At 41.8% G+C, this 12849-nt stretch overlaps 1 protein-coding gene across 2 annotated transcripts; it reads right to left on the bottom strand.

Annotated features, from left to right (window-relative positions):
- Positions 1–664: 664 nt before the first annotated feature.
- Positions 665–12524, bottom strand: MAPK1IP1L (mitogen-activated protein kinase 1 interacting protein 1 like). 2 transcript variants are annotated; one of them, XM_007116157.2, is made up of 4 exons: positions 12373–12524; positions 3444–3465; positions 2048–2755; positions 665–1055 (listed from the first exon to the last, which is right to left on the bottom strand). In XM_007116157.2, the coding sequence occupies exons 2-4, from the start codon at positions 3459–3461 to the stop codon at positions 1044–1046; spliced, it is 738 nt and encodes a 245-aa protein (XP_007116219.1). In that variant the 5' UTR covers positions 3462–3465; positions 12373–12524; the 3' UTR covers positions 665–1043. The 2 variants fall into 2 exon arrangements, with proteins under 2 accessions (XP_007116219.1, XP_028351710.1); XM_028495909.2 differs by lacking the exon at positions 12373–12524 and adding an exon at positions 10114–10138.
- Between the last annotated feature and the right edge of the window lie 325 nt (positions 12525–12849).

Here is a 12849-nt window from a genome sequence, read left to right as displayed (position 1 = left end):
AAGACGTAACGTGTTTTGATCACACTTGTACAAACAGAAGTCATGTCTGTATGACTAAGGTTCTCTAAACATAACTTCTGTGTTTGTGATAGACCCCTAGAGTGTGCCAGTTTTCCACATCAGGATGGAATGAAGGGAAGTGCTCCTTCTAAAGAACCGAGGGAGAGGGGGCTACAGGAAGAGTCCTGTAGAAGAGTGTTTTGTGGGAATGCAAATTACTTGTTACTATGAAGCAGTTCCTAGGGTCTCTTCTAGTTTGAGGTTCAAGACAAAGGAGAGAAATATTTCCTTCCTTGAGCTCTTTCCAAAGTGATACGGACACATCATAATCTATTCTACAAGTACAAAGAGATCACCAATTCTCTAAGAATATAATTTACATATACATGTTGGCCTGCATTAAAAAGAAAACAGTTTCCATAAAGGGCAGATTTTAGAGCTGTATGACCCATATGGCTAAAAATAAATCAGGTGGGACTCAAAATGAAGTAAAGTTTTCACTAAAAGCTCAAGGATAAAAATGAACTCAACATCTGACAATAATTACCAAGTTTTAAAATGTATATCCAAAAGATAACCTCAGAAGGACCAGGTTTATTTATCCTATAGATAGAGCAGCTCAAGATGTTGAGAGGCATCATTTGTTTAAATTATGACAATGTGATTGTTTTCAAAGTGTGTTTATTTAGGGGAAAAAGTGATAATATAAGTATTTAGTTTCATAATTTAAACAAATCGAAAATTTGTTTTAAACAAATTGTATCAAAGAGCTATTCAATATACTTAATTACTTTAACTTTCCATAAAAACCGAATAAAAATCACATTTGAATGATTTACTTTTACATTTTTATCTGATTGTTTCCATCAGATGTACTATACATCCAAGCACAAGAGGCAGATATCTTCTGAGAGGTGCAAGAGTTGTTCTTTCATGAATGCCCTCTAAGAATAGTGAAACAGCAATTTTTATATATGCATTCAAGTGCATATATATATATGTACTTCAAAAAGCAAAGCGTCATCTCTTCATCCATTGTTAACTTAATGGTAAGACTGCAATAGAAAAAAGAAAAAGTAAACTTCTAGATTTTGTAAATGGAGTTGATTAACTCCTTGCTGTGGCTTAAAATAAACTTATTGCTTAATAAAGCCAAACAGCTAATCATCTCACTTATTCTGGCATACAATTTACAAAAATAATTTTTTAAGACAATATATATATAGAGCAAAAAGTTACACTAATGAAAAGAAGTTTTAGGGGCACTTTACTAAGGTATTTCTCCTTTACAGTTGAGGTGGATGTTTGATTAATCTGGTTGGAGATCTGATTAGTACTTTGTTAAGAATAAATAGATTTTTTCGCCCCTATGGAGCATCTGACTTGGCTCAGTTCATGGGGAAACAGGGTGCTTTTCTATTTGGTCATACGCCCAAGAAAGGGTCCTCAACTAAGATGTCAACCTAACTCCAGCTTGGCTGACAGTAAAGCACACAGCATTACATATAATTGGCAATGCAGATTGGTATAATCTTGAGATCAGTACTGTTGAGGATCTAACAAAACCTTGGCTGAGAAACACTATGGACAGTTGCATGAAAGATGGGCAACATTACACATTCACTGCCCTGGATTCTCTAAAAATCTACCTCTTTATCTAGCCAGACTGGCAGAGATTACTTTTAGTGAACTTGTGCTTTGGTGTGATGCTATAAAACAGTACTGAGAAATGTTAAAAAAAAAAATCCAATGAAACACATCTTTGAGTTTACCTCAAGGATGCTGTTGAGGACACTGCTTACTACATTACAAAGTCTTTGGGGATATTTGGGGAATTTTTCTATTTTAGTACCAGGAATATTGTTTTCATCCTTTTAAATGGTTTACCTAAGTTTACCTGAAGTTTGAAAGTTACTTTTTTAATATACACACACCTTTTTAAAAAAGGTTTAAAAGCTTTCTAATCTTCCATCCAAAACTGGAGACAGTCTTTCAGTTGTGCTTATGGGACTATTACTGCATGTTAAATAACAAATTAAACACTCACATGGGGGCCACCGGGCATCGGTGGAGCACCGGAAGGTCCTGAAGGCACTTGAAAAGGATTATTGGGACTGGGATAGAGTCCTGGTGTGGGATATGATCCTGCAGGGGCAGGATATGGTGCTGGTGGTCCCCAGGCTCCTGGTGGAACAGTGCCCCAAGGAACAGGTGGTGCAGCCCCTGGTGCTTGGGGAGGAGGAGGAGCGGGATACGGCCCTGGAGATGGATATGGCATATTAGGGGTAGGATACTGCCCTCCCATTCCTGGTGCCCAAGGTCCAGAAGACATGGATCCCCATGGACCTAAAGGACCAGCTGCAGCTGGATCTGTGGGTGCACCATAGGGTCTCGGAAGCTCTGGAAAGGGCATATTTGGTGTAGGATATGGCCCTGTGGGGCCAGGGCCTGGCACAGTTGGGGCTGGATAAGGACCACCAGGTGGGGGGCATGATGGTCCAGAAGGAGGAAAGGGTGCAGGGGGTCCTGGAGGTGGTCCGGTGGGAGGCACAGAGGGATACATTCCTGTTGGTGCTGGTCCAAAAGGCACAGTGGAGGGTGTTGCACTTGGTGGGAGTCCAGATGGCACAGAAGGTGGAGCACTTGGGTTATTCCAAGGGTTGGAACCTGGCCAGCCTTGAGGAGGTTGGCCGGATTTTGTATTGCTCACAGCAGAGGTTTTGCCAGGGGAGTGTTCAGGTAGCGCATCTGCCAACTGGAATACAAAACAGGCGTGTCTTATTGACCTTATTCAGGGACAAGCAATGCCAAACATAATTACAAACCCATAAAGGATAGTAAGCTATAGGGTCAGGGATTCTTCAAAAGCCAAGCTGTTCAGTTTTTTAAAAAACAACTCATTTAATACAAAATTTAGGAGTTACCTCGAATAGCAGCTTTACAATGCAAATTCCTCAGAGAAGCTCAAGTTTTCTAAATACAACTGATCAACATAGTGTGATCTCAATCCTGGCTTTACCTCAAGTAAGCTACATACCCTCTCTGAGCTTCAGTTTTCTCATTTTCAAAACAACAGTTTAGGGTTAACTTGAGGCCTAAATGAGATAACTCATTTAACGCACTTAACACAGTGCCTGGTATATAATTTTCAATAAATGTTGGCTATTATTAACATATCAGGTTAAAAGAGAACAGAAGTAACCCTTTAAAAATTTTTTTACTTAAGGATTCATAAAGAAATAAATACGACAGAATGCATTTTCAAACATAGCTAACTAAATTAAGGCAAATCATCTATCAAAATCACATGCTAAAAAAACAAAAACAAAAACCAAGAATCACAAAAAGCATCTCTTTTACATTGGAAGACTTAGGGCCCAGTTAGGACCATGTCTTTTTTCTAAGAGCCAAAAAACTTATGAAGAGTAAATGCATCAACTTACCGAAAATTCATCAGACATTTTCCTAAAAACAAAACCAAACAAACAAAACAAAAAAAAAAAAAAGAAAGAAGGAATATTTCAAAACCAGTGTTTAATTTCTTATATATTCTTTAAGGAACGATGCATACACTATTTTTACTTAAATGGAATCTTAATCATTTATATAATGATTTTCTTTATATAGGAAAAATTTCCATAATAGTTCATACACCTCTGTAAACTTCATCCCTTTTTACTGGCTGCACATCATATAAAAGTGATCCATAATTTAGTTTACAGTCTCAAGTTGGTGGCAGTTTAGGTTGTTCACAGTTTGAATTGTTTTAAACAATGACACAGTGAACATCTTTAAACACCTATCTATTCGAGTCTATCACCAGGAAAAAGTACAGAGTGAAATACATAGTCAACAGGTAAGGTCATCTAAAATCCATCTCAAAAAGCCCATGCCAATTTACACTCTACCTTTTTAAAACTCCTCTTCACCAGTGGATGTTATTAAATTTATAAATCATTTTCCATTATGATAGGTTAAAAATTGGCATCTTGTTTTAACTTACATTTCTTTAATTAAGTGGAAAGTAGAGCATCGTTTAAATTTAATACCACATTTAGACTTCTTTTTCTGTGAATATGCTCATGCCCTTGGACCACTTTTATCAATTTTTATAATTGAAGTATAATTAACTTTCAATAAAATGCATGGATCAGTGTTCAGGTAAACAAGCTCTGGCAGTTGCATATGCCCCTGTAACCATCCAAGACAGAATATTTCCTTCACTCCATAGGTTTTACTCATGCCACGTTCCAATCAATCCCCCTTTGCCACTCAGCAATCACTTTCTTAGTTTTCGCTTGTTCCTTGACTTCATATAAATAGAATAACACAGTATGGACTCTATTTTGCCTTTGATCATTTTACTACTTAGTAGTACATCTTTTTTTTTAATGCTTTGTAAGACATTAAGGAAATTAGACGTCTGTCATATGAGACAAAAAAATTCACCTATGCTTTCTAATAGTACTTCTATGGTTGAACTTGTTTAAAATCTTTCTGTTCTTTCAAACAACAATTACTGAAAAATCTATCTTTTTTCAACAGACTTGACAAGCTATCTTTTTTAAAAAATTTATTTATTAATTTATTTTTATTTTTGGCTGTGTTGTGCCTTCATTGCTGCACACGGGCTTTTCTCTAGTTGCGGCGAGCGGGAGCTTCTCTTGTTGCGGAGCACGGGCTCCAGAGTGCAGGCTCAGTAGTTGCGGCACACGGGCTTGGCATCTTGTTTTAACTTACATTTCTTTAATTAAGTGGAAAGTAGAGCATCGTTTAAATTTAATACCACATTTAGACTTCTTTTTCTGTGAATATGCTCATGCCCTTGGACCACTTTTATCAATTTTTATAATTGAAGTATAATTAACTTTCAATAAAATGCATGGATCAGTGTTCAGGTAAACAAGCTCTGGCAGTTGCATATGCCCCTGTAACCATCCAAGACAGAATATTTCCTTCACTCCATAGGTTTTACTCATGCCACGTTCCAATCAATCCCCCTTTGCCACTCAGCAATCACTTTCTTAGTTTTCGCTTGTTCCTTGACTTCATATAAATAGAATAACACAGTATGGACTCTATTTTGCCTTTGATCATTTTACTACTTAGTAGTACATCTTTTTTTTTAATGCTTTGTAAGACATTAAGGAAATTAGACGTCTGTCATATGAGACAAAAAAATTCACCTATGCTTTCTAATAGTACTTCTGTGGTTGAACTTGTTTAAAATCTTTCTGTTCTTTCAAACAACAATTACTGAAAAATCTATCTTTTTTCAACAGACTTGACAAGCTATCTTTTTTAAAAAATTTATTTATTAATTTATTTTTATTTTTGGCTGTGTTGTGCCTTCATTGCTGCACACGGGCTTTTCTCTAGTTGCGGCGAGCGGGAGCTTCTCTTGTTGCGGAGCACGGGCTCCAGAGTGCAGGCTCAGTAGTTGCAGCACACGGGCTTAGTTGCTCCGCAGCATGTGGGATCTTCCTGGACCAGGGCTCGAACCCATTTGATAAGCTACCTTTAACACATTCTACAGTTGCTACTGACAACAAACACTGAATATATATACATACACACATATATGTAAATATATCATGGAACAGGCACCATGCTACGTGTTTTAGGTGTATAACCTCGTTTAATAGATGCAGATTCTATTACCACTCCCAGTGTACAGCTGGAGAAAAGGAAGCTTAACAAGTTACCCTGTTTAAGATCAGAGCTAGTGACAAGCAGAGAAGATTCAAATCCAGGTATCATCTGACTGCAGAGCCAAGGCTTTTTTTTTTTTAATATATATATATTTTTAAAATAAATTTATTTATTTTATTTATTTATTTTTGGCTGTGTTGGGTCTTCGTTGCTGTGCATGCGCTTTCTCTAGTTGTGGTGAGCAGGGGCTACTCTTCTTGGCGGTGCGTGGGCTTCTCGTTGCGGTAGCTTCTCTTGTTGCGGAGCACAGGCTCTAGGCGCGCAGGCTAAGTAGCTGTGGTGCACGGGCTTGGTTGCTCCACAGCATGTGGGATCTTCCCGGACCAGGGCTCAAACCTGTGCCCCCTGCGGCGAGCGGGGGCTACTCTTCGTTGCAGTGTGCCGGCTTCTCATTGTGGTGGCTTCTCTTGTTGTGGAGCACGGGCTCTAGGTGTGTGGGCTTCAGTAGTTGTGGCGCTCGGGCTTAGCTGTTCTGTGGCATGTGGGATCTTCCCGGACCAGGGCTCGAACCCGTCCCCTGCATTAGCAGGCGGATTCTTAACCACTGCGCCACCAGGGAAGCCCCCAGAGCCAAGGCTCTTAACCACCAAGTCATAGAGCCTCCATCATTTCCCAAAGGTATTGTGAACTCTATTCTTTCCTACTGATCCACACTGTAACATCTCATCTTATCAGGGCAGCTTTAAATTTTAAACAAATTTTATGACCTACTATTACTGTTTATTTCAGATTTTCCTGAATATTTTCATGCTTATTTTTTCTAGATCATTTTGTAAAAAAAACAAAACCCAACACAACAAAAAAACACATTAAATTTACAGATTAATTTAGCAGACATTTCATACATTTAAAGTATAAAATATTCTCATTCAAGAACAAGGTATGTCTTTCTAGTTCCCATACTGTCATTTATTCCCATCACTGTCATTTATTATCACTCAGTAGTTTTTTGTTTTAAATAAATTTGTTTTATTTTTGGCTGCGTTGGGTCTTCATTGCTGCATGTGGGCTTTCTCTAGTTGCTGGTAGCGGGGGCTACTCTTCGTTGCGGCGCGTGGGCTTCTTATTGCAGTGGCTTCTCTTATTGCAGAGCACGGGCTCTAGGCATGCGGGCTTCAGTAGTTGTGGCACATGGGCTCAGTAGTTGTGGCTCATGGGCTCTAGAGCGCAGGCTCAGTAGTTGTGGCACACGGGCTTTGTTGCTCCGCGGCATGTGGGATCTTCCCGGACCAGGGCTCGAACCCATGTCCCCTGCATTGGCAGGCAGATTCCCAACTACTGTGCCACCAGGGAAGTCCCCACTCAGTAGTTTTTAAAAATCAAGACTCTTACACATTTTTTGAGTTAGATTTCTAAATGGTAATTGTTTTCTTGTGGTTGTAAATTGGTTCTTCCATTATATTTTCTAATTGGTTGTTCATATATGGGAAAGCCTTTCAAATTTTAGTGTATTACTTTTGTAAGCAGTGACATTATTGAATTATTTTATCCTGAAAGTCTCTCAGTTGACTCTCTGGAATCTGCAGATAAAGAATTATGCCATTAGCAAAAAATAATTTTACCTTCTCTTTGCAGTATTTACACCTCTTTTCTCTTTTGCCTAAGCGAGGACTTAAACAACAATGAAATATTAAATAAGATAGTGTGAGCACAGTAGTCTTCTTCTCAACTCTCCTGGCAATGCTTCTAATGTTTATATATGACTCATTTTTAGTTTTGAGATTTAAAAAAAGTTACAGTAAGGAAGTTTCTATCTGTGCCTATTTTGCTAGACTTATTTATTCCTATTTCACTAGTTAAAAATAAAAAACCCAACACTGAATTTCTTCAGATGATTTTTTTTGGCATCTAATGAGTTGATCTTGCAGTTCTCCTTTGTCCCATCAATACATAATATAGTTACATATATATTGCTTAATATTGAGCCATCCTTGCATTTACAGTTTTATTATGTGTGATTTGGTTGTCATGAGGAATGATAAAGAAAATGAACAGGAAGCCTACTGCTGCAACTGCTATAACCCTGATCTTAATTCATAATATTAAAAAACATCATGAATGTGTAGCAAATACAATTATCTAGTCATTCCCATGTTAAGGTTTGTTTTACACTAAAATGTCACATCACACAATAGTAAATTCTTAGGACTAAAGTTTATCCATGCACAACAAGTTTAAAGTCTACCTAAGACTAACATTCTTTTCAAACAGGGTGAGCCTTTTCGAAACAGAAAATAGTTCTGTATCAAAGTTCACACTAATTCTGGAGCAGAAAACCTAACCAACTAAGCAACTCATTGAATTTCACGTGGTCTTACAGTGTGGGTTTTCAGAATTACTCATCTCTCTCTTAGTTTTTGAAAAACTATGGTTAATTAATCATAGCATTACATTAAAATATCATATTCCATTAGTTAATAATATCAAACTGATTCACAACTCTGGCTTTCAAAAGTTTAAATTCAAAATCAAATCCTGGAAGATAGAGGAAATAAGAAAGCCCTGACCAAAGGGATTAGAAATAAGTCACTTCCTATTCTACAGAACTGCATAGTAAAGTGACCTGTTCTCCATGCCTATAATAAACAGTGTTCATATTAATTGGAAACATTCCAAATTATTATTTGGAGAATACTTTCATCATAAAAAGGTTAAAAAATAGAGTTGGACATCACTATTCCAATATGAGAAGAGTTGCAGAATGTAAAAAAACCCCTAGGTTTTCTTTTTTTATTTCTTTTTTCTTGGCCGTGCCACATGGCTTGTGGAATCTTAACTCCCCCATCAGGGATTGAACCTGGGGCCCCAGCAGTGAAAGTGCCAAGTCCTAACCAATGGACCACCAGGGGATTCTCCAAACCCTAGATTTTCTAAAAAATGATTCCCAAACATATGGATTATGCTAATTAAGATGAGGCCAATGCAACCTTGAACTAGGAAAAAAAAAGTGTAAAATCAAGGAAGATTTTAATTTTTCTTTTCAGAATAATCTAAAGCTATCACTTCCAAAACTTTCTGTTAATACTTTATGGCAGTACACATTATGTGAAGAATAATCACTGTATTTTTTTTTTTTGCGGTACGCGGGCCTCTCACTGCTGTGGCCTCTCCCGTTGCGGAGCACAGGCTCCGGACGCACAGGCCCAGCGGCCATGGCTCACGGGCCCAGCTGCTCCGCGGCATGTGGGATCCTCCTGGACCGGGGCATGAACCCGTGTCTCCTGCATCGGCAGGCGGACTCTCAATCACTGCGCCACCAGGGAGGCCCTCACTGTATTTTTATTTTTTTTAATTTTTGGCTGTGTTGGGTCTTCGTTGCTGCGTGTGGGCTTTCTCTAGTTGTGGCAAGCAGGGGCTACTCTTCATTGTGGTGCACGGGCTTCTCATCGCGGTGGCTTCTCTTGCTGCGGACCATGGGCTCCAGGCGCGTGGGCTTTAGTAGTTGTGGCACGAGGGCTCAGTAGTTGTGGCTCGCAAGCTCTAGAGCACAGGCTCAGTAGTTGTGGCACACGGGCTTAGTTGCCCCGCGGCATGTGGGATCTTGCCGGACCAGGGCTCGAACCCATGTCCCCTGCATTGGCAGGTGGATTCTAAACCACTGAGCCACCAGGGAAGCCCAATCATTGTATTTTCTGAGGAGCAATTTTAAAACAAGAGTACAAAATTTCTTTCAACATGCACTAGAAAAGTAAAACATTTCTGTAAGCGTATGGCCTTTAGAGTAAAAATGGTAATTCTGTCATGGTGAGGTTTAAAAAAGTTGAACTCCATAAATTACTAGTGACTATTGGAAAAGGAATATTTCAATAGGTCATCAAATTGTAGTGGAGTCATAAACGGTATGGGACTACACAGTTATGAAACACGGACACCAATCCTTTTGTCTGAATCTTTTGACAAAGGCAAACTTTTTAACCAGAGACCATCTTCCCATCAGCAAAACAGTTATAATTCCCGACTACTTCACAGATAAGTAAAATATTTAATAATCTACAGTTATAAACAAGTAACATATTTATTAAGAGTCACTAAGGGAAATCAGGATTTTTGCATGGTTTTGTTTAGTATGGAGAGAGGATACAGTAGTGGTAATATATTGTACTGAAAATATAAATTTTAGTATTGGCGTTTATCAGATACACTCTAATTTACATTTGGGCAACTCAAGAAATTGGGGATCTGCAAGTTTTTGAACATTTTAAATTACTTAAAAACATGTAATTAAAAAAATTTTTTCCCCCACAACCTCAAGTCAGCCGTATTTTCTACATTTAGATACTTATTGGAACATAAGTGCCAGGTACTGCGTTGGGCCTTGGGGAAATGAATAGTATTGCATGGAATAAACGCTTAAAGGCGTTCACAGTATGGCGGAGAACTACCATTTAAACAGTAGGTTACCTGTAAGAGCAGGGCTCTATGGGAGCACCTTGAAAAGCTCCTAAAGGAATCAAGGAAAGGAGTATCAGACAAGGAGTCCCGAGGAGTGGTGCCTTTGCAGTCGGGGAGAACAATGAGGTGAAGAGCTGCGATAGGCCCTAGGGAAAGGAGCAGTTTGTGCAAAAGCTGAGAGGGGGACAAGAGATCTGTGGCAAGTGTAAGCCAGCGGTGCCCAACCTTTTCGGCACCAGGGGCCGGTTTCACGGAAAACAAATTTTCCACGGAAGCGGGGGGTGGGGGGAGGGGGATGGCTCAGGCGGTAATGCGAGCGATGGGGAGCGGCAGATGAAGCTTTGCTCGCTCACCGCAGCTCACCTCCTGCCGTGCGGCCCGGTTCCTAACTGGCCACGGACCTCCTGCCGTGCGGCCCGGTTCCTAACTGGCCACGGACCTCCTGCCATGCGGCCCGGTTCCTAACTGGCCACGGACGTGCGGGTCCATGGCCTGGCGGTTGGGGACCCCTGGTGTAAGCAGTTCAGATTGGTTAGAATGTAGAAAATGGAGGAATATGAAAGCCTTAGCAGAGAGTCTCTAGATCAAGGTTTGAATGTCTCTGAGTCAGCTCACCTGAATGAACCTATTACTTCAACTATAAAGAACAGGCCAGTAACAGGAGAGACTGAATGGGACTGGTATATCAAGTGCCTATAATAAAAGTGCCCGGAAAACAGACACATTATCTTGTCTTCCTCTGTGTATGGGCATATTGCTTATGGTTAAAAAGAGTGAATGCCAACAGTATGACAGACTACGTAACACTGCACGTCACTGGCTGGCTCTGCACAAGCCAAGCTGTGCAAACCCCAGAGGTGAAAGCAGACAGAAGTAGCATCCACCTCACAGATTTGCTGTGAGACTTACGTAATAAACAACTCTCTTGGTCACTGTCTGGCACATAGCGAAAACTCAACAAATGTTAGCTTTTACAAATTGCTACGATAGGTCCACAAACCTTTATCTACAGTTCTCAGTTCAGAAACCTCTAAAAATGAAAGAAATGCTCCCAGGTTTGGTATAAAACTTACTTGGTGGCAAAAACTGACCTGAGGCTATTTTACAGTTTCCATTAATTCTCCCCTATTCGCTGCACAAATATTACTGCTGGATTAGGGGATGCTGCCCCGACTCTGCTGGTGTGATCGCTCATCTTTGCACCTTACTGTCTTTCTAAAATCTAAAGATAAAATCCAAAGATTTCTGAATTCCAAAACACACTGGTCCCAAGGATTTCGGTTAAGGGGTTGTCTCTGGGTCTCCGTTCCTCCTGGAGAGAGGAAAAGGACATTCTAGTACACACAGCTCAAGTTTCTGAGACAAACTAGTTTTGAATAGGAGGTTCAAGACACCAGTAGCAAGAAAAATGTCTGTTCTCCGTGCCCAATGAACACTCCTAAACAAAGAACTTCTGAAAGATTTCTGAAGGCTACCTTTCCCTGTAATGAGGCCCATACAACCACCACGTGTACGAGTGTGTATTTCTTTATAGCAATGCTATAAGAAATTTTTTTTTCAGTCAGGTGAGTACGGTTCGATGCTTCAACATTAGGATCCTCATTTATTAAAAGCACTACTCTTGGTTTTCAGAAGAAAACGGTCCAAAGCCACCAAGCGCTCCTAAATCCTAAAAAAAGGGAGTATTACAGAATTCAACACTTCTTATCGTTTCTGTCATGGGTATTCATCTAAGGTATCTGCTAGCAACTCCTCTAGAAAATAATGACGAAAACGTCACAATGCGAAAAATCTTAAACTAGCGTCACAGACTCCGCCAAGAATCTGTTTAGGCCTCCCTCTCCCTTTCATTGGAAATTATTGAGTGGGGGAGGGGGTCAGGGCCAAGGGGCGGGAGGCCGGCAGCCCTAAAGGGCCAAACGAACAAAAGGAGTCCGGGATCAACCGGAGCGAACCGGCCTCCGAGCGGGTCGCGCCTGCCCGGGAAGGGGTGGGGGAGGGGCCAGGCCGCTCCCCGCCCCGCCCCCAGCCAGGCCTGACGTCACGCGCGGAGAAACCCATCGGGCGCGACGTCACCCGCCTCCGACGCCTTCTCCTTGGGGGGCGAGAGCCGACATCCCGCAGCCTGGAGGAAGACGACGGGGAGAAACCCTTAGCCCCCGGCCCCCAAAAAGGCGACTCAGGTATCTCCGTTACTGTGCCCGCGTCCCGCTTGGGCGTGCTCCTTTGCTCCCCTCCACGACCCCGCCAGCGCCGAGGCAGCCTCACCCGGCAAGATCCGAACCCGCGGCAAGGTCTAGAAGCGGCGATGGGTCCGAGGGAACTGAGCGCTGAAGAACTGAGCGCAGCCCGACCGACAGCAGCGGCGACGGAGACGGGGGCGGCAGCAGCACCAGCAGCGCGCGGCTCCTCCTGGCGCCGGAACAGGAAGCGCCGAGCTTCGAGCGCGCTGCCCCCGCCCGCGCTCCGCCTCTCCTCTGGTCGGCCGGGCTCGGCCGCGCGCGCCCCCTACAGGGCCCGGGTGGCACTGTGGCCCGCCCGGCCCCGGCAGCGCGGCTGTTCCTTGCGCTCGCTCCCGCGCGCCTGATTTCTCTCGGTGGGCGGGAGGAAAGCGCCCCGATGTTCCGGAGTTCTGAGCAGTCTGGAGGAAACGCCAGTGGCCGGTGGCGTTCTGGGTAGCCTGGCGGAGATTGTTAACTTGTCTCCTGAAGAGAAGGTTGAAGGCAGATTCTGGATTCCCTACGC

The sequence above is a fragment of the Physeter macrocephalus genome, chromosome 11 (assembly GCF_002837175.3).
Source record: "Physeter macrocephalus isolate SW-GA chromosome 11, ASM283717v5, whole genome shotgun sequence".
NCBI lineage: Eukaryota > Metazoa > Chordata > Mammalia > Artiodactyla > Physeteridae > Physeter > Physeter macrocephalus.
The sequence above is the reverse complement of the archived record's forward strand: the minus strand, read 5'-3'. Positions and strand labels throughout refer to the sequence as shown.